This window comes from Vespa crabro, chromosome 6 (assembly GCF_910589235.1).
Source record: "Vespa crabro chromosome 6, iyVesCrab1.2, whole genome shotgun sequence".
Classification (NCBI taxonomy): domain Eukaryota; kingdom Metazoa; phylum Arthropoda; class Insecta; order Hymenoptera; family Vespidae; genus Vespa; species Vespa crabro.
Window position 1 is genome coordinate 2,689,464 of NC_060960.1, and position 23,576 is coordinate 2,713,039.

A 23,576-nucleotide genomic window follows, 5' to 3' on the forward strand; every position below is an offset into this window, starting at 1 on the left:
AAATGGAGACTTCGTAGCAAAGGCGATAATTTTCGTTCGAAAAATAAGCGGCAATGTGTTTGCTTCAACGTTATTCTGTTCGTTCATTCGTGCGTCCATTATAAATGCGTACGTAGTGTTTATTTGAACGATGCACCCGCCGCGGTCGGAAATAAGCACTTTACAGTTTGCCTTCTGCATCCTCAAATACTTCTACATCCTACAAGTTCTTTATCGAGAAATTTTCTCTTCCATCGTTCATCGAATACTAATCGCTTAAGAATCTCTACATGTAACTGACACAGACTGATTCATGACTCAACGATAATTCATTTAGGCAAAATTCACTAACTTAATTATTAAAAACTTATTATATGAAATTTTTCACAAAAAAATAGTTCCTAATTCTTTTTTCTTTAAATCCATTTACTATCTATCATATTAACTTTATGAAAAGAATGAGAGGAAGAGAAAAAAATAAGGGGCAAGAACGTGAGAAAAACACACGTAGAAAAAGCCTTCAGTTACGAGAGAGATATTTTTTTTGGCAAGAAGAGAAGTCATTCGATTCTCTGAGAAATGTACGAAATTTCGAGTAAAAAAATTCAAAAAAAGAAAAATATTTTGAGAAAAATTCCAATACTTAACCACCCCGCTTCACATTTCATGCTGAAATGTATCAGAGTATCGGAACGTGTTGCGTAATTGAGTTAGTGATTATGAAAGTGACTTAACAATAATTTAAAATTAACAAAAAAATTAGTTTATCTCATAATTCTATAGCGATGACCGTTATTTTTTTTGTTTTTATTGTTAACTTATTATTAGATCACTTTTATAATCATCGGTTCAATTGATGATGTGCTCGGATCTATCGATATGTATTGATACAAGCGCTATCGGGATACTTTGTTTTAATCAAAAGTTTTCAAAAATCCCTCACATTGAAACGGTTAAATTACAATTGTCTCATAAATCGATATTCTCACTTGTCCAAATCTTATCCTATTATCAAAGTAATTGTATATTGAGATATGTTTTATTCCGATAATTCATACTATTCGAATATGAAATTCTCCTTTGTAATTAATCGTCCTGTTCAAAAGCGCAATGTTATTTACTCCAAAAGTAAATATTCTGTTAATTAGGCAATAAATATAAAGACATCGCCTGTCCTTTAAAATTCTACCAATTATTAATATCGTTTGTTATGTACAAACAACGAGAAAGGTCACGAACTAAATAAAAGATAGATAATATTCTAGGAATAAAGTATCTGTAAAATAATTATTTCTACGAAATTTAATTTAAATGAAATTAACTTCTTTATTTATTATTGTTGCAACATCAAACAAAAAAAAGAAGAAAAAATACTATGACAAAAAATCTTTTTCTCTTCTTTTTTCTTTCTTTTCCATATGGATTTAATTAGATAAACATCGAGTAAACGATCAATAATATTTAGAAAGAAAACATCCGTGGAGTAAATTATACCACTGATGAAATAAAATCTTTTATTTACTATTATGCTACGACATCAAAGAAAAAAAGAAAGGAAAAGAGAACAAAATAGATTCTAATTGTGAGAAAAAAACATTATCTTTTTTATCTTTTAATCTTCTTTCACGTGGATTTAAATAAACATTGACTTTAGCATATGATCGAAAATAAATAAAGTTTGACGATCTCCCCTTATATTTCCTCTTATTCTCTCTCTCTCTTTCTCTCTCTCTCTCTCTTTCACTCTCTCTCTCTCTCTCTCTTTCTCTCTCTCTCTCTTTCTCTCTCTCTCTCTTTCTCTCTCTCTCTCTCTCTCTTTCTCTCTCTCTCTCTCTCTCTCTCTCTCTCTCTCTCTCTCTCTCTCTCTCTTCCTTTTACTATCTCTTTTTTCCTCTTTTCACTCATTCATCTCCATGCACTTTCAGTGCTTATATCCTCATTTATCTAGCTTCGAGATAACGAGAATCTTCCGTTTTTCTTCGATGTATTTCAATCGAAAATAATATGTACGAATTTCCATAAAATTATTCAATTATACTTTGTTCGACCGACAATCAGTTATTTTCTCTGATGTATGAGTTGCAGATGAAAAAATGATATCTTCATTGACCTGTCAATACATATCTCAATACGTCATTTGTCTTTAATCTTCATATATACGAAAAACGAAAAAGATCTATTTTTTTTTTATGTTTTTATGTTTCCATGCTTTCGGTATATTATATCGTCACATTATACAGTTTATAGCTGATAAGTTTATGTGAACTTATTATGACAGTTTTTATTATTCTGTTATAAGTAAAATCACATAACATAATGCACGAACGATGCATAACAATCCGATAAAATAATTTGTAGTAACGCTTTTGACTCAGATTTTAGTAATACTTTCATAAATATTTACAGCTAATGAATCAAAATCCGATAAAAAAAAGTAAATTATCCAATTATATTTTTATAATATATCGTTCATAGATGTTATTTTCATGATTGACAGAAATAATAAAAAAAAACATACCTTCTCATATAATGATACTTGAAGACAACGGCGATGACGAGTGCATTGGCTGTGACAGCTAATGCGATAACCGGTACATAAAGAGTAATTAACAAATAATTCGGTTGTACGTGATTGAAACTATCGTATAGTTCCCACATCATATTGGTTACAATTGCATTTTGATCGTATACAAAAGTAGCAGTTGTAGAATTCGTCGTCATGGTTGTGCCAACGAACGGCGTTATAGTCGATGTCGTTGACGTTGATATCGTTGTTGTACTCCCATTATATATTCCAGCATCAAACCAAAAAGAATCGCGTAGCGAATGTGTCATAGTTGTTATTCCCGTAGGTAAGATACTTCCTATGTATCCCAAGAGATAATCACCATTATCCACATTCAAGACCTTCTTTGACTCTTTCTTTTCCTTTTCTTTTTCTCAGATTCTTTCCCACGAGATTAGATCAAGATAATCCAAAGAAAATTTCAGCTACCGCAATACAAACATCGGTAGTTTTTCGAGTATATCTAAAGATCCTTTCACCTTCGACATTTTTCTTTTGAAGGGTGTAGCCAAAAGCTGGCGTGTCTATTTTCATAAAAAAAAAAAAAGAAAAAGAAAAAGGTTTAATGGTTCGACGATGAACTTGTGAATATTTGTTAGAAGATCAAGACGTGATCGGACAAAAATTATTAAGAAATATCTAGAAATAATTGAAAGTTTAAATGAATTATCGTAAGTACTAATAATAACTAAAACACATGTATAAAATATTCTTGAAATAAATAATGTTATGGTAAATTATTAGATGGAATTAAACGGAAGTATTCAATTGAGTTACGTATCAATTCGATTTACAATTAGTTAATAGAATAAAATAGTGATCAAGTTCAAGATATATAGAAAATGTAATCAGTGGACGTTAATTCTTTAATTAAATTAGTTTTCGGATTTCTTTCTTTCGAGAAAAATTATATTTCTTATGGATACTCCGTATAAAAATATGTAAAGTAGATGCGGTTGACTGAAAAAGAAGCAAAACACACCGGATGTATTTTAAATTATAAAATCCCAAAGAAATCTTTTAACATGCGATTCGTCTGAAAGAACATCAGGAAATGAATATGCGTCTTCTTTTCTTTTTACTCGAATTTCTCGAGGACTTGGCAAGTATAATATTAAAAGAAAAAAAAAGATATATATATATATATATATATATATATATATATATATATATATACATATATATATATAATTCGCTAGAGTGCAAGCGTTACTTTCGTCTTGACGTCATATCGTCGAAATTCTTCAAAACTAAACTCAATATGACAGATAATAGAATTCCTTGACTTCCATTATTACTCATACGTTTGTCAACGTATTGTTCAAACTTTAATAGGAAGTACACTCGAGTCCTGTACGCTTCGTTATATTCCATTCTTTCTTTCGCGATCAATTAAACGTCAAGTTCTTCTTTAACGGAAGTGAATTTTCATCCCGATAGTACGCACTTCTCGTGCCTTTTTTCTCTCTTTTCTTTTTTCTAGTAATTCCTTCTTTGTTCTGTCGATTCGTTAGAAAATATTATTAAAAGATCATTAATTTTAAAACGATTGCTTCTTTAAAAGAAAATTCTCATGCTTAATTGAATGAAAATTGAAATGAAATTTTTTATACTCCTTTAATAAGATCAATCGGATTAAAAGCAATTTAAAAAACTCGATAGGTATCGAAAAAGATTTTTAAAAAATCATCGATTGACTAATCGAAAAAATGAACATGGAATACTTTTTGTTTTGATCTTAGTACTATAAATCTCCAAGTACTTATATTTGTACAATTTAAAGTGCAATGTATTTTAACAAATTTTTTTACAATCTGATCATGTCTGATTTCATTGTAATTTTTCCGATTTCCTTATATATGAAAGAACTTGTTTTAATAAAGATTCGAATATATTCAATTTATACAGTTGATTTGATTGACGCGATAATATCGGATTAGCTCTTTTTCTTCTTTTGTCTTCCATTTCATTTAAAATTGTAGTGTGTAATATCTAATTAACTTAAAATATGTATATCTTAAACGATTCATCAATAAATAAATAAAATTCCACGAAGGTTCATCGGTGGAAAAAGTTTTTTCACAAAAGAACTAAGAAATAAGGTAAAATATCGATTTTTTTTCATATTCTACCAATATCGACAAAATTTAATTTCGTGTTAGAACTTTTCATCCATGGATATTATATATGTATCTCTCTTTCTCTCTTTCTCCCCCCCCCTCTCTCTCTCTCTCTTTCTCTCCCTCTTTCTCTCCCTCTTTCTCTCCGTATATATGTATTCATATATATTATATATATATATATATATATATATATATATATATATATATATACACATCTTATATATATACATTCTTTTTTATCTTTTTGTGTATCATGTAACTTCATTATTACCGGGAGAACTTAATTACTTACTCATTTATAACATAAATGAGGGTTAAATATCTTTTATATTACAAATATTAGATACGTAATAAAATTAAAAAGACGACTTTTTCCTCAATATTATACAAAATCACAAAATCACAACAAACGTTACTCAATTTTTCCTCAGATAACAGATAACGCATATCAATTTCATTATAAACTTATATTCAACATTGCACTTTAGCGAACACTATCTTACACTGACGCAACGTGATAATGGTATAATTTTACCTCAATCGATAATAATACACACATCATATACATTTATAATAACCGCAGAATCTTTCCCAGATCCATTAAACTAATCACCGTCATCACCAAAATTAAAAGAGAGAAATTCTTTCTCTATGATCGCCATGTTCGATTTTCGGTAGATCCTAATTTTATCGCAAGGTCCTTCATCGAAATTTCGATTTCTTTATGGTTTCTTTTCTCTCTCCCTTTTTTTGCTTTCTCTCTCTCTCTCCTCTCTCTCTCTCTCTCTCCTCTCTCTCTCTCTCTCTCTCTCTTCACTCTCTTTTCTCTTTTTCTCTTTTTCTCTGTCTCGTTTGAAATAAATAGTGGAGAAGAAAAAATAAAAAGAAAAATAGGATTTATAAAATAAAATTTATTCGCGATGACCGATAGTTATTATTTCAACGCGTGCCACGAATTTTTTCGTTCGTTGTCGCCGACAACAAAACAGAAAGAAGAATCGTGGCATACTGAAGGGAACAGAATCGTGACTCCCGCCGAAGGTGTCGAAGGCGCCGACGTACTCGTATAAACGAACCCACCTACACTTCATAGCCGAGAACGCGCCTGCGTCTTTCATCTTTTCGTCTCTTCTTCATCCTTCGCGCTTTCATAACGAAAATCAAGATCTTTTATATCGACATCTTCTCAAGATTATTTGCGAATAGTTCTCCAATCGAAATACATTGGATTAACCAATAAATAGATAATGTTAACAAAACCATTTTCAGAATTGCATATCTTTAAATAAACAACTAGTATTTTGTACACAAAATTCTAACATTATTTATTGGCTCGAATTATTTATGAATTGTTTTTCGATAGGTATACATTGGATTAGCCAATAAGTAATGTTAATAAAGCCACCCTCAGTATTTTATATCTAAATAAACAACAGTAGTATTTTCTATTATTGAAAATTCTAATATTAGATACTTATTGGGTAACCTAATGTTTCTACATATTTAAAAAAAATTTATAAATTTTTCATGAATTTTTATTGCACATGATTCGTTCTTTTATATATTGCAGATAACATACTTACTTGATAATTATGTAGATAACATACGTGCTTGATAATTATGTAAAGTTTCATGATATTCATTTTTATTGAAATTTTACTTTTGTTTACGTTCTTGATCTTCAATGTAAAAGTAAACCAAAATATTTCACTTTTGGATTTTCTTATATATTTATCGAGTTACTTTGCTCGACTTTGAACGATCATAAAGTAGAACGAAATCTAACGATCATCGTTTGTTACAAAAATATTTACGATGTGGTTCACCAAATACGATGCTCAATGAATCAGCGCTCAATCGAAAAATTATTGATGTAAATGTTATTGCAATATATGATTTTTTTTAATTCAATAGGCATGTAATTACACATATATATATATATATATATATATATATATATATATTTTAGGTGAAAGGTTCCAGAGCTTGCTAGTCCTGTGTATGTGTGTATGAGATAAGCCTATCGGCAATTAAACAAGGGATGGAAGGTTCTGGAGTTAGTTAGCTGTGTGTATGCGTGCATGAGATAAGTAAGTCTATCGGGAGTCGGACAAAAAGATAGAAAGTTCTAGCATTAGTTAGCTCCGTGCGTGTGTGTTGAAACAAATCAGTCGACAGTCGAACAGACCATGGTCTATCCTTTGTAAGGTGCATTGTTTATGAAAGATAGAGAAAGAGTTGAAATTGGAAGAGAGAGAAAGTGAAATATAAATTCAGCATGAATGAGATAGGCAACGAAACAAGGAATAGGATAAAGAGTGATAAGAATAGCCGAATACATATGTACGAATGTGAGTGGAGATGAAAAAGGCTACGGGGCGTACGTGAGAAAAGAACAGCGGAGCGATAAATAAAGTTTATCTTAAGAAAAACAGGCAAAGAGTCGTCGTAACTACGTCAGAGTAAAAACCAACATTCTGTATACTACTATTTTTCATAATAATATGAACTGTTTTTAGTTTTTTATTAATCTCGGCTATCTCTGAATATAGAAACGCCCACAAAATATATGTATACATATATATATATATATATATATATATATATCGTATCTCGTTGTAAACTGTATATACATTTACTATAAAATAGACGTATCATTAATTTTATATTAAAATAATATTATCGCATTTTTATATTATAATCAAGATACTCTATAATTAAAAATAATCAATTGTTCTGCATCCAATCGTACGATGTATATTACACCGCAATGAGATACGATATTTATAATATAATAACATCAACACACATTAACCAGTTGTCGACATCATCATTTAGGCAGTACGAACTTAATAGCTTTACGATCCGATAATTTATTTATTCGTGATACGTGTAATTTGATAAAGTTCCAATTAATAAAAAAATCATCTGATTACCATGCCGTAAAAAAAATAACAAATGCATTCATCGTGAAACAGAATCAAATGATTTTTTTATTTAGTCTTGTAATCATAATATTGAATTTAGTTTAATTCCTTCTTCGATCGATAAGTTTAATTTGAAATCACGTTCAACAAACAAAGAGAAATCGAGAGTTATTGCTTTGTGAATTTTCCAACACGACAACTTCTACCGTAGAAGAAAGAAAGATAGAGAAAGAGAGAGAGAGAGAGAGAGATAGAGCGCGCGAAATTCATAGGTATCTCATTACGTCGATATCGTTGCTTCTGTCTACAACGGCGACATATCATTTGATGGCAAAAGCCAATTGAAACTACATCAACTTTAACATCCTTTCTATACTTCGTCAACCCTGTCCATAGTTCTTCTCCTTGTTCCTTTTCTCTTCCTCCTCTTGACTTTGAAATTCAAGGGCATCCTTGGAAATTCACAATTCTATCGAATGTTCGTCGTATTTGTTATAATAACTAATAATAGTTTCAATAACTACGAAAATGTTTTATTAATCGATCTTTCAAAATTCTTTTCGTAGTTTTTCTTTAACAAAACATTGCTTTCACATACTTGATATACATATATGATATATGATATATGATATATGATATATGATATATGATATATGATATATGATATATGATATATGATATATGATATATGTATTTATATATATATACAATAATTAATGCGGTGAAACGAAGCTTATAAATGATTATTAAATGAAAATTAGATCGAACTAATCGATTCATTTAATCCAACCACTTCGTTCTTTCCGGCTACTCGAGGTTCTTTCTTTCGAATAATATTGGTTGCATCGATAGAATGACAACAAAACGTTCTATCACGTGAAAATTAATCGTAGAGTGGGAATCAACGTGGAAGTTCATCTTCGATGTAGGAGATCACACGTTATTGGCATGTAGAATCACCAGATATGTCATTATTCCTGAAGCTATCTGTGAAAGTAAAATGATATATTTATTGATCATGGATGAAAAAACAATATGACATTATGTAGGTATATGTTTTTCAGTAAAAAAAAAAACTGAGTTATATTAACTTTCTCAGCTTCGTATCGTCTTACGGAAAGAAGAAGAGACAGATCGATGCGAATCAAGCCGGCAGCAGCGAAAAAATAGACTTTCCTTAGCTGAAAATATGCCGCAGCCTCGATGTTATCCTGTAATTACGAGAAGCAGATCGATAAGGTTACAAAGAGTAAGAAAAAGAGAGAGAGAGAGAGAGAGAGAGAGAGAGAAAGAGAGAGAGAAAGACAGAGGAAGAAAAAGATAAAAAAAGAGAACTACGAAAACAAACATCGTAAAGCAATGCTTTGATAAAAGTAATCTTTCGGTTTAATTATTTCATTGTAATTAACTATCGAAGAACAACGATAATCTAGAAGCAAACGAATAATACGTAGGACGAGAATAATCTTGAAATTCGAACTTGAAAGATCTTCGATTTCTATGAAGATCGTGAGAACTTTTAAATTGAAACAGAACACAAACACGAAAATGTTTGAAAAAAGAAATTAAAAGGAACACATTTTTCCGATAGATATCACCTGAGTGAAATTTCGTTTTCCGATGACTGAGGAAAGTGGGGAAAAGGCAATTTTTCCGACATCGTTTGCCTGGAAATATCAAATATGATATAGCATTATTTGTATGGAAATTCAAATAGAATATTCGTTTTTAACTTTACCAAGCTCACCTGAGATGCCGTAGCATGACAAATAGCTATGATCAGAAAAAGATTCCCGACACAAGCAGAAATCAACAAGGATTCTCGTACCAGTAACAAAGTCGACAATTCGTCACGTCCATTGATCGTGTAAAGTCTTGAAAGAGTATTAAAAGACATACTGATGATCCAAAAGAAAAGTGGAGCCGCGTAAACCGAATTTATAATTTGAGTCGCGTTTGACAAACAACAATGTAACCACCATATTTCTTCCAACCGAAAATTCATTCTCGCTCGTTCCAACACCATAATCTTTCCATCTGCAGTATTAAATAATAAACGTTAACATAAAACGCTGATGCGATAAAAACAGTAAAAAAGGAATTATTTTCGAAGGTAGAAATATTCTTTTTTAATTTATTATCAATAAATTTACTATTATATTAAAACCCATTGCGTGTACAAGAGAAACTAAATATTTTTAATTATGGAAACAGAATAGAATAAATTTGGTACACACGTGATCCCGCGTAAAGGTAAAAATTTAATGAAACGTGTGTGAAAAACAAGTTAGATATATTTGATGTAAATATATGTTATAAATATATATTAATATATGTTAATATATCTTAACAATATATATACTTTCTTGATATTAGTATATACATGCATACCATTTGAAATGTTTTTACAATAGATTTATGGAATAATATATCAGCCGAACGATACTTCGTTTAACGCTTAATTTAACTAAAAAGATAGTCTGATAAAGTAGCTTCATATTAATTGTTAATTGAAATAAATTGTTCCAGGAATAATAACGAAAACGAATCATTATTAAAGTTCGAAATAAAGTACTTTAATATATACATATTATCTTGTAGAGTTCGGGAAACTTGAAAAAACATTAAGTAGACATAATAAAAGAGAAAAACTTAGATCGTTAATGAAACTCGTCTCGTACATTAATTCTTTATTCACAATGTTTGATATATATCAATGTTACGTGTGTAGAAGAACATTAAAGGGTTCAATCGATTACTTGTCAACCTAGAAACGAGCTTGGTAGCTTTCTTTAAGATATGTGACGAAACGACATCACACGACCAGTTACCGTTTTAAGAGGAAACCAAATAGTGTGTATATGTGTATGTGTGTGTGCATTTACGATAAAGAAAATGAAGATTTATAAGCTAGAAAAAAACAGAAAGGAAGAAAAAGAAAAAAAGAAAAAATAAGAAAATAGAGAAGACAAGAAGCGATCTCATTTTCTCGTTCTATGTTTCGAATCGATCGTAACATGTGACAAATAAAAGGCGTAAATAAATAAATAGAGAATGTCCTCGATGAAAAAAAATTAGAATAGCATGTCAGGGAATGAACTTACCTTCAGGAAGTAACAATATCTCACAGAGCTTTCGAAATCTTTGATAGAGGAGAAAAGACAATCCCACAAATTTCAATAGCTGCATCGATATCGCCGCGTTTACCATCCCATAAGTAATCCCATTGAACATCGGCGCAGATTCTTCGCAACTATGTACATATATACATATACATCTACGCGCATATACTCACAATAATTTAAGAGAAAGAAAGAGAGAGAGAGAGAGAGAGAGAGAGAGAGAGAGAAAGAGAGAAAGAGAGAGAAGGGAAGGAAAGGAGAGAGAGAGAGAAGAGGAAATGTAAGAAATACGCACGAATCAAGAATGGAAGATTACATTGTAAGATTAAAGGTAAAAAGTCTATCTAATTCAATTCGATGCGACTATGAAAAAACATTAATTGAAGCGATGAGAAAAGATATATGGCAAATTATTATAATTTGTGTTAAAGCTGTCAAGAAATACACGGTGAATTTATATTCTAGTATTGACTGATATTTCTGTGTATAAGTTCTATTTTATATCATATAAACATATCACCTAGAAAATACATATCCAATGTCCATGGTTAGTTCCGCGTTAAAATAAGAAACAATAAAACGTAACTAACGTCATATAATGACGAATAAAAACAGAAAAAAGAAATAAATAGATAAGAATATGATGTTGCTTATAATTCCGAAGCCATGAAATGTCATAGAACGTAAAAATATCGTAAAAAAGAATTTCCCGAGTATCTTACCAGTAGCTCGTATACCCAACGGCAAACCAAACCAAGAAAGTAATTAAAACTAAAGCTTGGCACTTGCGACGAGTGTTATTGTTTTTAGTTGGACGTTCGTTAAATCTCGTGGTGCGATCGAAGTTACGTAATTGGGCGAAGGCAGCATGAATCTTCCAATTCCAAGTAATCGAGAGAATAGCATCGGTAAAGAGACAAATGTAAGATAAACCTGTTCTCGCAAAGGTCAATAATAAGCTCTTGTACTCGAGTTCAGTATCGATGATTATTAAATAGAGGCCGATTACACAGGTACTCAAATATATGGACATCCATAAAAACGTGTATATCATGCCACGTCTCGTAATTAAAATATCTTCCTCGGTTATAACGTGTGGTCCACATCCGAAGAGTCTCGAAGCTTGTAAAAAAGGTTCTATGTCACGAGTCAATCCTGCCATTCTTCGAGATCCAACCGAGCTCTCTTCTACGAAACTTTCTATTCTGGAAAGAAATTAATATAATAAGATAACAATGTAATAAACATCCTTTTGAATAGTGAAATATTTCGATGGTAGTACCAGAAAAACAAAAATTGGTAATAACGAAACGTTCTTTAGATAAATGCGTAGTTCCTAATACGCTACTATACTAGAGTTGAAGTTGCTAAAGCAATCGGAAAACTAACTGAACTCTAAACGCGCCTTTTCTCCTATTGATCGAGAAATCCCCATACATAACGATTACATCTATCCTACATATATTATTTAGAAATTTTTGAACTCACGTTTATACAAATCGTATTAATTAGATCTATCATATAAACTATATGTGAAAAAACGAACGATATAAAAATATAAAATACAGATATAAAAAATAATCTATAACTAATAAAGTATATGTAGAATATACGTATATCTATTATACATTCTATTAATGATGATATCTGTGAATCCTATGATAATCTTAATAAATATCTAAATAAAACAAGATTCTGAACCCTCAATACAGATAAAGAGTACTTAAAGCCAGAAGCAAATCCCCAATCATGCTATCCTTCAGATCGATTCGAGTCCATCGTCGGATGTCATCAAGATTAATGAAAATACTAGGACGATAAGGAATATACCGGATATCGCATAGATTATCTCTCGACATGTACAATGAACTGTTAGAATGATTTACGAGCAAAAAATCAAGGACCGTTTTTTTTTCCTCCGATTTATTCCTTTCATCTTTAGCGCGTAACATGTACAATTTAAAGGCCTGTAGGAGTTTGAACGATCGTAAAAGTGCCTGTATATCTTTTTTAATCGCGAAAACAAAGATGAGATCTTAGCTGATATTTCATTTTTGTTTTTACGTCAATAATTTTACAGTACTGAAGTGCAGAGAATAATGAAACATGTCCAGGACCCAGTACATTCGAGTTTAACTCTCTTTTCTGGAAGGGATGGATGGCAGCCATTTTTCAGGTCGATGCAATGTCCTGGAAAAAAATCTCCAAGAATATATTTGCAATGTAAATTTAATTTTCCCCTAAAGTTATGAAATTAACGTTGAAAAAATGCATCGATGAGATATAGCTGGCGTGCAAAAGATCAAATTTTAATAACAAAAGTGAAAATTGAATCTTGTTTAATATGAATTTAAATCGGAGTAACGTGCTATTAATCAATGTTACCTCTATGAAATAATTCTCTTTCCTTCCTTCCTGTTCTCTTGATTGAATTTGTACACTTGTTGTTGGGAAAAATGTAACATCACCATTACTAATTCTATGCATGTTCAACGTTTTTTATTATCATTCGAGTTTCTAAGTATTCGTAAACAATGCGATTGTACCGATAAATGAGATAGGTAAGTCAACTTAGAAAAAATTGTTCAAACTCCTACATGTAAATTCTTTGTGGTACGATCTTTCCCTTACGACGACGCGATGACTACTACTACAAAACTAGAACTACCTATTGCTCGACAGCTTGAATACGCTGAGGCTTCCTTCTTTCATTCTATAACCTTTTCCAGCAAAATAGTTTCGAGAATGTCACGTTCTTCGGCCTACCTCGAGGGCAACTTCGTCTTTGTCGAATGGGGTTAGATAAATAATATGGATAAGTGTTGAAGGGTCGAAACGATGAAGCACTTCGAAAACGATACGGATCTCGAGTTATACACGTATAAACGTATTGGGAATCACATAACATAGCAAAATAACGAAGGTTTCAATGGCCATTAACAAAGGTCTTATAATCCATAAGAGGACTACTACGAAGTCGAAGAATAATGTTATGAAAATATGAAGATAAAAATGTCAAGGGAAGCAACAGCTGTTGATCGTAAATCGTCACGACGTAAAAATAATAATTCTTTTCAAAGTAATTACAATTATAAGTGGCACGCGATACTTATAAATTACATGTTACAGTAACCTTGAACTATCTCGTCTAACTATTATCATCTTTGGATGATCAGAAAGCTTATACGATGTCATTACTAAATATTTATTATTTAATATTTTTTTGATTTAAAAATAATAAGAAATGGAGTAATAACATTTATTTGTCTTTTTTTTATCACCGTAAACGTTACTGAAAGACGACTTGATAATAAATAATTCAAAATGCAATATTTAATAATAAACATTCTTTACTATACTTGCTATATGAACAAATAATCACATCAAGATCATCACATATTTGATAAATTTCTTTGAAACAACATTGTCATACCGCATACACTTCCAATTACTTATCGTCGTTCATAAGATCGTGCAAGAGATACTTTATATGATGAATAGCAGTATACATGTAAGTATAAAATTACAGAATATAATGAAGGAGAAAAATCAAAAGAGAAAACACTTGAAATATCGAAGTATATCAGAATTTGTTATATATATATATATATATATATATATATATATATAAATTATATATATATATATATAAATTTTATATATATATAAATTATATATATATAAATTATATATATATAAATTATATATATATAATTTTATGTATATATAATTTCTATATAATCTCTACAATATTATAGAAATCTATGTAACAATATTAAAATATAATCTAAAATAACATAGAAATGTTAAATCTAATGTAACATTGAATAAATTATTACACACAACATATATATGGTTTGAACTTTTAAAAGTATTATGCATCCCGCGCCGGATAAATACGAAGCATACAATTGGCTTCTGCTTCTTGAATCGACCAATCAGCTTAAAGCGCCACGTAGCGCTAACTTAAGATACAATGGCACTGAAGAGGAAAGATATAACAAACTCAATTATTTAAAAATACCAATTTATAACAGAAAACACAAATTATTAGAACTAATTAAATAAATTTTTCTATTCGTAACACTATCTATTGTATCACTTTATTATGCTTGTTAAAAGGACCAATGAAATCCTTCCAAGATTCATGACGTTTTCCTAATTGGCAATAAGAACGACTGGGGGCGTCCGCTGGGCCATTGCACCATACTCTACCCCTGGACTGTTCGATCGTGTATGTTCGCGACGCGAAAGAAAAAACATTGTTTTGGAGTCGTGTACGGTGAGAGTCATTACGTGGATCCGCCGCAAGAATGACGTCCCGCCTTGAGAAAGAACGTGCCAAACAAATCCAAGACAAATGTCAAAACCTCTTAAATCAAATGTTAAGAGACGAAGACAACAAGTACTGTGTTGACTGCGATGCGAAAGGTTCGTTTGTCGTCAAGAATTTCCAAAGGATATCTCGCGATATGCGCGAGTGAACGATACAAAAATCATTTAACTATAAGATCTTTTATCATTTTGAAAATGAACGAACACTTATAAATCTAACGACATTTCTATAATAAAATTCATCGATTTCGTTACTTTCCTTCGACCTAATTCCGCGTTCACTTTTCCAAGACGATTATGGATTTTTAATTTCTTCGCTACGAACCGAATGACAGTAATAACGCGTTAACATCACTTCATACTCTCAAGCAAAAATCAAAAAATTTCAATAAATTCTTATTATGATTATAGTGCAATCTATATAGACTTTTTTTTTTTCTTTTTTTTTTTTTTTTTAATGTTCCCTCCTCATTTTGACGTCTGTCAATAATATTACGTATATATGATAAAATTATTAGTTTTGACACATACACATTTTTCTTGCTTCTTCTACATAAAGATCATTTTTATATTTTTCCTTTTTATTCTTTCTATTTCTTTCTTTTTATTTTGTTAATTAATCAAAATATATTCAGGATTTATAAAGTTATTATAATGTCTTTATACTAAATTATAATAAAATGTGCATCATTATTTATATTTTTCTAGGGCCAAGATGGGCTAGTTGGAATTTAGGTATATTCTTATGTATTCGTTGTGCTGGGATACATAGAAATCTTGGTGTTCATATAAGCAAAGTTAAATCTGTTAATTTGGATACATGGACACCAGAGCAAGTTGTGGTATACTTATAATTAATGTTCTTTATATAAACTTTTTATAAAATTATTTATTGCAAATAATTTTACATCTATTTTCTTAAATTTGTTTTTAAATCTTATAATGATAAGAATATAGCTTTTAAATATATACTTTTATTCGAATAATAATAATTCTTTTTGTGAAACATAATAACAAAGACATATAGTTATTTCTTTTTATGATAATACATATGCATATATTTTTGTTAAATTCATTTTTTTATATGTATAGAAAAGAGGTGATATTGTTATGATATTAAACATACAATCAATTTTTATGATAAATCTGAAAATTTACCTGGGAATTTTCTTATAATTATCTTAGAAAGATAATATACGATACATTTCAAAAATGTATACTCCATTTAATTCCTAGTAGTTCTATTGTGTAGCATAGAAAATAAATTCTTTTATAACGATTTTATCGATTAAGTATGATTGGATTCTTTACGATTTGAAAAATATTTTACTAGATGTCACTGCAATCTATGAGTATATGTGCTCGTCATCAAATATAAAATATCTTCAATGAGAAAAATTATTTAATATTTAATATTATATAATATTATTATTCAGTATTAATTATATAATTATTTAATATTAAAATCTATATAAAAATAATAGTAAAATGAAATGTGAACTAAATTTATTTCCACTTGTAATAAAATTCAAAGTATTAAAACTTATTACGTTTTTAATTTATAATATCTATTTTAACAGAGTCTACAACAAATGGGAAATTCTCGAGCGCGTGCAGTATATGAAGCTAATCTTCCAGATAGTTTCCGAAGACCTCAAACTGATTGTAGTTTAGAAAGTTTTATACGCGCGAAATATGAACATAAAAAATACATTGCAAGAGAATGGGTACCACCTGCTTTGCCAAAGGTAAAATAATATATGATGAATAGATATATTGAAACATAAACAAACATATCTTTTTATTTAAATATAAATAAAAAAATATGGACATTTTTTTAGCAGTATATATAGAACCAAAAAAATACATAATACTTTTTTTAATATCATAAATAGGTAAATTGGGATAAGGAACTTGAGGAAGAAGCCGAAAAACAACGTAGACGAAAAAAAGAAGTATCAAAATCTAGCACCAATCAGGCTGTACTTCCACCTGTAAAAAAACCTGAAGTAGTGCCACAACTGCCAAAACCATTAAGTTCTGTCAGTCCTAAGTTAGGAAGAACAAGTAACGCTGCAACATTAGATTTGTTAGGTCTTGGTAAGTTATTCTATTTGATATAACATATACAATGTTTTTGAAAATCTTTATCTTCAGATGCTCCAACTACCAATCAACCAAGTGCAAATGGATCTGGAGATGATATCTTTTCTTCATTTTTATCTGCACCACCAACATCAGCACCCACAACTGATGGTAATACTACAAATGAAGCAACAACAAGTAAAAGTGAAGAAGAAAACTTCTTTGATCAGCCAGTTCCATTATCTCAAGAAAAAAGTAAAATGACTAAAGACAGTATTTTAGCTTTGTATGGTACACCAAGTCCTCAACAACAACAAATTTTTAGAGTTTCTGGTACTATATAGATTTTTTGAACTTTTATATATATATAAATATATATATAATATTTTTTACATTAGAAGTAATATACGATTTAATATTTCATTCTAGGTAGTATGTTCAATCAACAATCTTTACAATATAAGCAACAAGTTCCCGGTGTAGTTGCCTATGGTCAACAAAGCAGTTTTCAAAATCCACAAAGTTCCTTCAATCAATTAAACCACATGCCAACTCAAATGACTGTTACAAGTCAAGTACCAATCAATCAAAATCAAATTACTCAAAATCCTACTTCTATAGGAGGAGTAGTAACTAATCCTTTAGGAAGTTGTTTACATATGAGTCAAATGAATCAAATAAATGGTGTACCAAATACTGGTGTTGCAATGCAATCTCAAATGGTATAAAAACTTAATAACTTATACTCTGTTTTTCATGTACAATGTAATTAATATATACTTTGTCATAGATGATGCAATTAGGACAAACTAATAATGGATGGAGTGGTGGAATGTTGACACAAAATATTCAACCAGCACCTGGAAGTAACCCATTTTTTAATTTAGCAAATCAACAACAGCAATCTACTACAGCTTTTGTTACTCAGGTATATAAAAATTATAAATAATCTATAATATAATAACAAACTCTATAAAATTATTTAATGATATAATATTATAGTTGCCGCAACAAATGTCACAGATGTCTTTAAGTGGAATGAATTTCTCAACTACTGCAGGAAAATCAAATAATACTGCATTACCTGGACAAACTCTTTCTACTAACTTATGGCAGTAAAAATTATGGTGGCTATGATTAGTTGATTGACTATTTCATTCAGTGTTATATATTAGTGTCAACTATTTATTACTCAGCAAATTATATTTCCATACTAGAGATGGGAAATTTTGTTGGGAAATAATTGAATGAAGGCACGAACAAGAAACACTATTCGAGTATTAAATAATGTGAAAAACAATCCCTGTATGAAAGAAGTACTGCGAATCACTATATTTTTCTTCAGGAGCATTATCAACTTCTAGCATTGTTGAAAGTACAGGAGATAAAAATAAAGGTGAACGTTAGACTGATTGTGAAAAGTTATTCATACTGTTTAAAACACATGTATGTAACTAAGCAATTACATTGTAAAATTGAGAATTTTAATAATTGGAACTTAGTTTTTATGCTTCGGGGTCCACTCTTGATATAAAAAGACATGCATACATGCAAATAAGTACAAGTATTTGCAGTACAATAAATGTACTATAAGATGTAATTTATGTCAGATATGACTTAAAACCATTTTTCGCAACATTTCTTTAAATGCTGATTTTTCATTGAAATAAATAATGCATTTATTATACATCGAAATACTTGAAACAAAATAATTATTGCCTAAATATTTATAACTATATGATCAGATTATAATTTTTTAAATTCTTTTTATGTGTGCAGAATGCAAAGTTGCAAATGTAATGATATCCAATTTATTGTATAAATTTTCATCTTTTTTTTTTATATTATACAATTAAATTTCACTTTGTTAACATTTCATGGTTCACCAGAGTAATAAAAGATACGCAACCAAATTGTAAATTATAATGAGAAATTAGAAATTATTATTATTGATATTTAAAATGCAGAATAGCAATGTCTATAAAAAAGGATATATTGTGTATAAATTGCTTCTTTTTAAAAAATTGTTCTCTTATTATAATACACATAACAAATATAATGCATATATTATTTTCAAATGAAGTCAAACATTTGCATAGGTATTATTACAGATTAGTGAAAGTAATTATTTATACAGAGACAATGCCATATATTCCTGGAAGTAAGTCATTTTAAACTTATTTTTGCAAAATAAAAAAAAATGTTATATTAATACTTGACAATAAGTCATATGAATAATATTCATTATATTCATATTTTCATATACGTTTAATTAATTATATATGTATAAATATAAAAAATTAATTCTTATTATATGAAACTATTGTATGTAATGTTCTAATAATAGATCTGAATAATAGTTGTTCCTGTAAATTACTCTTCTTGAGAAGTTATTCATTTTTAAGAGAAAATAATTTGAAATATAATGTAATTTAAATATAGATGATTAAAAAAGATCATGTTATAACAAAGGAAAAGTTACAAAAATGAAAATATATTTAAATCCAGAACTAAATACATTAATGATACTAAATTATATAAACATATTTAATTAAATTAAAATTAATTATTCAAAAAAGAATTTAAATAATATTTTAGAATATTTTAGAATGTAAATTTATATTTATTATATTTAAATAATATTTATTAATCCAATGTATTTCACTTAAATGCAATAAAAAATGACTACTAAAGTTTATTGTTAACCAATCAGAATTCTTTATAGTCTCCATGTGTTATCATTGGTTACAATCGCTTCATAAGAACGAAACTTTAGATTTTTAACGGAAACTTCCATCTTAGTTACTTAATCGAAAAGCAGAAACGGTTCTTCCTCTTTCGTAAAGCGTCTTTACGTAGACCCGTCGAAGCCACGTGAAAGAAACATGGATAAACCTGTAGTATTGGCACGTGTTATCAAAGTATTGGGGCGCACTGGTTCGCAAGGACAATGTACACAAGTAAAAGTAGAATTCCTTGGAGAACAAAACCGACAAATTATCAGAAATGTAAAAGGACCGGTACGTGAAGGCGACCTCCTAACCTTGCTAGAATCTGAGAGAGAAGCAAGAAGACTACGATAAGACATTCTATCTTTTAAAAATATTAAGAGGATTACCAACTATTAAATCTCATCATTCCAATTCTCCTTTTGAAGTGGATTATTAATCCAACTGTCACTAGAAGAAATCAATCATAATCACTGCTGGAAAGAAATACAATGACTTGGATCAGTCGAACTGTCTGTTCAACAACATTCATACTATGACTTCTGTAATAAATCTTGTCTGGTAATCGCCTAATATAAAGAGTTTTTATTTTCATTTCTTATTCTATACATTTTAATTTCTAACGTATAAGGTTAATAACTTACATAGTCTAAAAAGATATAACATAAAGATGTCTGTAAAATGTTTAATTCTATATTAGTATCAAATTGTATAATGATATTACTTGAATTAAAAGTATTAATTCAAAAAAAAGAAATTTTTTTAGAAAATAGATTCATATATATGGTAGTAGAAATAAACAACTACTTTACTAACAAGGTATTAATATATTTACAGTACACATATCAAAACTTTCTTATAAGTATAAATATATTTGTTATAAAAAAAAATGAAGATAGTCTATTTTTACAAACTAACTAAAATATAAAAAATCTTAATTTCTAGAGAATTAAATGACAATTTAGACAAAATTTATAAAAAATTATTTAAATACAATTACGATTAAAACATATCTTAAACTAAAAATAAGAAGAAATAGAGCCATTTTTATCTTATACTTAAGTGATCTTATAAAAAAATGTATTGTTATATTCTTCGACGTTTCAACGGTGGTGTATCACGTGGACTGGGGGAAGCTTTAGACGAACTATCCACACTTTGTCTAGTTGGTCTTTTTGGACCTCTTTTCAAACTTTCACGACTAGAGTCAGAATCCTTACGTTCTTTTTTTCCATTTGATGCTTAAAATAAAAAATATTAATGCATATATGATACAATTTACAAAATCAAACAAAACATTAAAAAATTCAAAAGATTTGAAAAGTTAAAACATACCAATCTCTTCTAATTCATCTTTCCCTTTAGATCTGCCTTTAGAAAGTTTATGTTCTTTCCTTGAATCTTTCATATCCCTTAGCTTATCTTTTTTTAAATCTATTTCCTTAACATATTTTTTTATATCTTCCTTCTTTTTTTCAAGATCTTTGGTACCTTTGATATCACGCAACATAGTTTCTTTTTTAAATGACTCCCTTATATCTTTTTCCTTTTTTATTTCTTTATATTTATCTCTTTGTTCTTTTAATTTGCTTTCTGGTTCTTCTTTTTTCCTTAATTTCAATGACCCTAAATATTCTGATTCAGGAAGAGAAAAATCCATTTCATGACTTGGAAACGGCAAATCTTCCATGTCATCCTATTTATATCAAAGGAAATTTGTAGAAAAATAAATATCTTTAAGTTAAATTTAAATGTTTTGATCTAATATTTATATAATTATATATATTCTTTTTTAATTATTTATTTATATATCATAACTTACCAAAGCCATAAGATCATACATTGATTCTAAATGATCCCAAATTGCTTTCAATGACACGTCTTTATGAATTGTACCACGAAACTTTTCCCATATACACACCATATGAAAGTATTTATTAATACCTAAAGAAAAACATAATAAAATAGATAACTAAACAAAAATTTGATAAAAAAATTCATAGGTAAGTAAAAATCACAGGATAATAATAATAAAACAACTTATAAACAAAATATAACCTGAATTCACTTTTACTTTATTTATACTTACCAACTGGCTTATGACCATTCATAGCAAAGAAAAGATTAATTTCATTTTCTACATTCCATTCTATATCATCAGTAGATTCTCCAGACTTTTCTTTAACAGCCATCATAAAAATACAAATTAAATTGTCAATTTATACTTCCCACTACTTTCCCTACACAACACGCCGTTGTTTAGTATAATATATAGTATTATAGCGGGCACTGAATAAACCCTATAAGAAAGGAAATCGTTGTCGAATAGAAAATTCTATAATAATATTTATATTTTATAAAAATTATTTTTATTATTATTCAAACTTTATAACGTTTGACATCATAATTTTCATGAAACTTTTAGACATACAAGCATTTGTGGCGCCCTGAAAATATTAAAAACTGATTGGTTATGAATGTGTAAATGTATAACATGAATGACATTAAAACTCTCCTATCGTTGCACGTGACAAAATTGTTTATAAAGTATTATTTGCTAAAATATTAGTTTGTCACACATTTTATTGTCACATTTCTTGGTATGTATTTAAATATATATATATATATATATATTTAAATATATATATATATATATATATATATATATATATATATATATTTTGGGGCATTTTTCAAAATTTGTGTTATTTCATTGGAAAAAGGAATAATACTTTTGTTTTGTATCTACAATTATGTTTTATTAACAATTACACAATATTTATATTATTTCTTATATTTCAGGTAAAACTTATCTGTTTATCAAAAGTCTTAATGTGTTCTACATTTTCCTTTTAATTAACATTATTGAAAATACTGTGTTAATCATACATACATAAAACGTATTTAAAGATTATAAATGTTAAGAGAAAGAATAAATATAGATAATTGATATATATTCAACAATATGCAGAAAAATATAGACGACATATGCAATGATATTGATAAACTTTTTTTACGTAATTTGGAACTAATTGAGGAAAAGGTTTCTACAAATGTTCAAATGGAATTGCTATTTCGTTCAGGACATATAGAATTAGCTAAAGCAAGATATATCTGTGGTAAAGAGAATGTTAGTATTCTACAAATTCCTGTTCATACAGAGAATATATCATCTTTATTTAAATTAGAATCTAAGTTTATAAAAGAATCTGAGGATACAATACCTTCTTTTGATATTAGTCTAAGGGAAGAAAATGAATTTGGAGAAAATATTCAAAATCCTATAAAATGGTTTGGTGTGTTAGTTCCACAAAATTTAAGAGCCGCTCAGAAACGTTTTCAAGAATCAGTGTACCTTGCTACAAAAATAGCAAACATACATTGTGAATTGGATTTTATTTCAAATAAATTGAAAGGTTTATATCTTTTGAAAAGTGCACTTTGTAAACAATCAGAATAATTCTGTTGAAAATGCGTGGATACATTGTTTGATAATATGTTTTAATTATAATTTTATTAATATACAATCTATTTTATATTAATATTTTATAATAATATTAACAATGTAACTTTAAAAAACAGCAAGAATGTTTTTATTTAATTTAAATTGCAAAAAATATGTTATACCATCTATTGAGTGTTAGGTTTTTACATATCTATTAAAATATTTTACATATCTATTTATATATTATTATGTATGTTTACCAAAT

At 28.7% G+C, this 23,576-nt stretch overlaps 6 protein-coding genes across 13 annotated transcripts in view; 3 read left to right on the top strand and 3 right to left on the bottom strand.

Annotated features, from left to right (window-relative positions):
- The window catches only part of LOC124424584 (orexin/Hypocretin receptor type 1-like), a 19,894-nt gene extending 14,384 nt beyond the window's left edge, over nucleotides 1-5,510 (bottom strand). For 2 of the 5 annotated variants that reach the window (XM_046963863.1, XM_046963859.1), the window contains exons 1-2: nucleotides 5,204-5,510; nucleotides 2,498-3,069 (exon numbers count right to left, since the gene is read on the bottom strand). In XM_046963863.1, the coding sequence (XP_046819819.1) occupies nucleotides 2,498-2,814 (317 nt within the window). In that variant the 5' untranslated portion in view covers nucleotides 2,815-3,069; nucleotides 5,204-5,510. Of the gene's footprint in view, nucleotides 1-2,497; nucleotides 3,185-4,960 lie in introns of all 5 variants that reach the window. The other 3 variants (XM_046963862.1, XM_046963861.1, XM_046963860.1) reach the window with 3 other exon arrangements.
- Nucleotides 5,511-8,302: 2,792 nt separating this feature from the next.
- LOC124425046 lies at nucleotides 8,303-13,727 on the bottom strand. Of its 2 annotated transcripts, XM_046964814.1 has the most exons (7): nucleotides 12,782-13,079; nucleotides 11,440-11,922; nucleotides 10,700-10,848; nucleotides 9,343-9,632; nucleotides 9,194-9,262; nucleotides 8,687-8,806; nucleotides 8,303-8,582 (listed from the first exon to the last, which is right to left on the bottom strand). In XM_046964814.1, exons 1-7 carry the CDS (start codon nucleotides 12,841-12,843, stop codon nucleotides 8,529-8,531), a joined length of 1,227 nt encoding a protein of 408 aa, XP_046820770.1. In that variant the 5' UTR covers nucleotides 12,844-13,079; the 3' UTR covers nucleotides 8,303-8,528. The 2 variants fall into 2 exon arrangements, with proteins under 2 accessions (XP_046820770.1, XP_046820771.1); XM_046964815.1 differs by lacking the exon at nucleotides 12,782-13,079 and adding an exon at nucleotides 13,103-13,727 and having other exon boundaries at nucleotides 8,496-8,806.
- Nucleotides 13,728-14,907: 1,180 nt separating this feature from the next.
- LOC124424998 (stromal membrane-associated protein 1) lies at nucleotides 14,908-18,628 on the top strand. 2 transcript variants are annotated; one of them, XM_046964715.1, is made up of 9 exons: nucleotides 14,908-15,148; nucleotides 15,761-15,894; nucleotides 16,633-16,800; nucleotides 16,948-17,152; nucleotides 17,210-17,470; nucleotides 17,567-17,859; nucleotides 17,928-18,065; nucleotides 18,140-18,264; nucleotides 18,355-18,628. In XM_046964715.1, the coding sequence occupies exons 1-8, from the start codon at nucleotides 15,031-15,033 to the stop codon at nucleotides 18,254-18,256; spliced, it is 1,434 nt and encodes a 477-aa protein (XP_046820671.1). In that variant the 5' UTR covers nucleotides 14,908-15,030; the 3' UTR covers nucleotides 18,257-18,264; nucleotides 18,355-18,628. The 2 variants fall into 2 exon arrangements, with proteins under 2 accessions (XP_046820671.1, XP_046820670.1); XM_046964714.1 differs by having other exon boundaries at nucleotides 18,140-18,628.
- Nucleotides 18,629-19,958: 1,330 nt separating this feature from the next.
- LOC124424941 (40S ribosomal protein S28) lies at nucleotides 19,959-20,439 on the top strand. The gene has a single exon (XM_046964592.1). It carries the CDS (start codon nucleotides 20,023-20,025, stop codon nucleotides 20,218-20,220), a length of 198 nt encoding a protein of 65 aa, XP_046820548.1. The 5' UTR covers nucleotides 19,959-20,022; the 3' UTR covers nucleotides 20,221-20,439.
- A 129-nt stretch (nucleotides 20,440-20,568) lies between these two features.
- LOC124424939 (MRG/MORF4L-binding protein) lies at nucleotides 20,569-22,096 on the bottom strand. Its single transcript, XM_046964589.1, has 4 exons — nucleotides 21,956-22,096; nucleotides 21,689-21,810; nucleotides 21,202-21,562; nucleotides 20,569-21,107 (listed from the first exon to the last, which is right to left on the bottom strand). The coding sequence occupies exons 1-4, from the start codon at nucleotides 22,059-22,061 to the stop codon at nucleotides 20,953-20,955; spliced, it is 744 nt and encodes a 247-aa protein (XP_046820545.1). The 5' UTR covers nucleotides 22,062-22,096; the 3' UTR covers nucleotides 20,569-20,952.
- Nucleotides 21,750-23,447, top strand: LOC124424940 (coiled-coil domain-containing protein 115-like). Of its 2 annotated transcripts, none has more exons than XM_046964591.1 (2): nucleotides 21,750-21,869; nucleotides 22,669-23,447. In XM_046964591.1, the coding sequence occupies exon 2, from the start codon at nucleotides 22,832-22,834 to the stop codon at nucleotides 23,324-23,326; it is 495 nt and encodes a 164-aa protein (XP_046820547.1). In that variant the 5' UTR covers nucleotides 21,750-21,869; nucleotides 22,669-22,831; the 3' UTR covers nucleotides 23,327-23,447. The 2 variants fall into 2 exon arrangements, with proteins under 2 accessions (XP_046820547.1, XP_046820546.1); XM_046964590.1 differs by lacking the exon at nucleotides 21,750-21,869 and adding an exon at nucleotides 22,328-22,466.
- The last annotated feature ends 129 nt before the right edge of the window (nucleotides 23,448-23,576 follow it).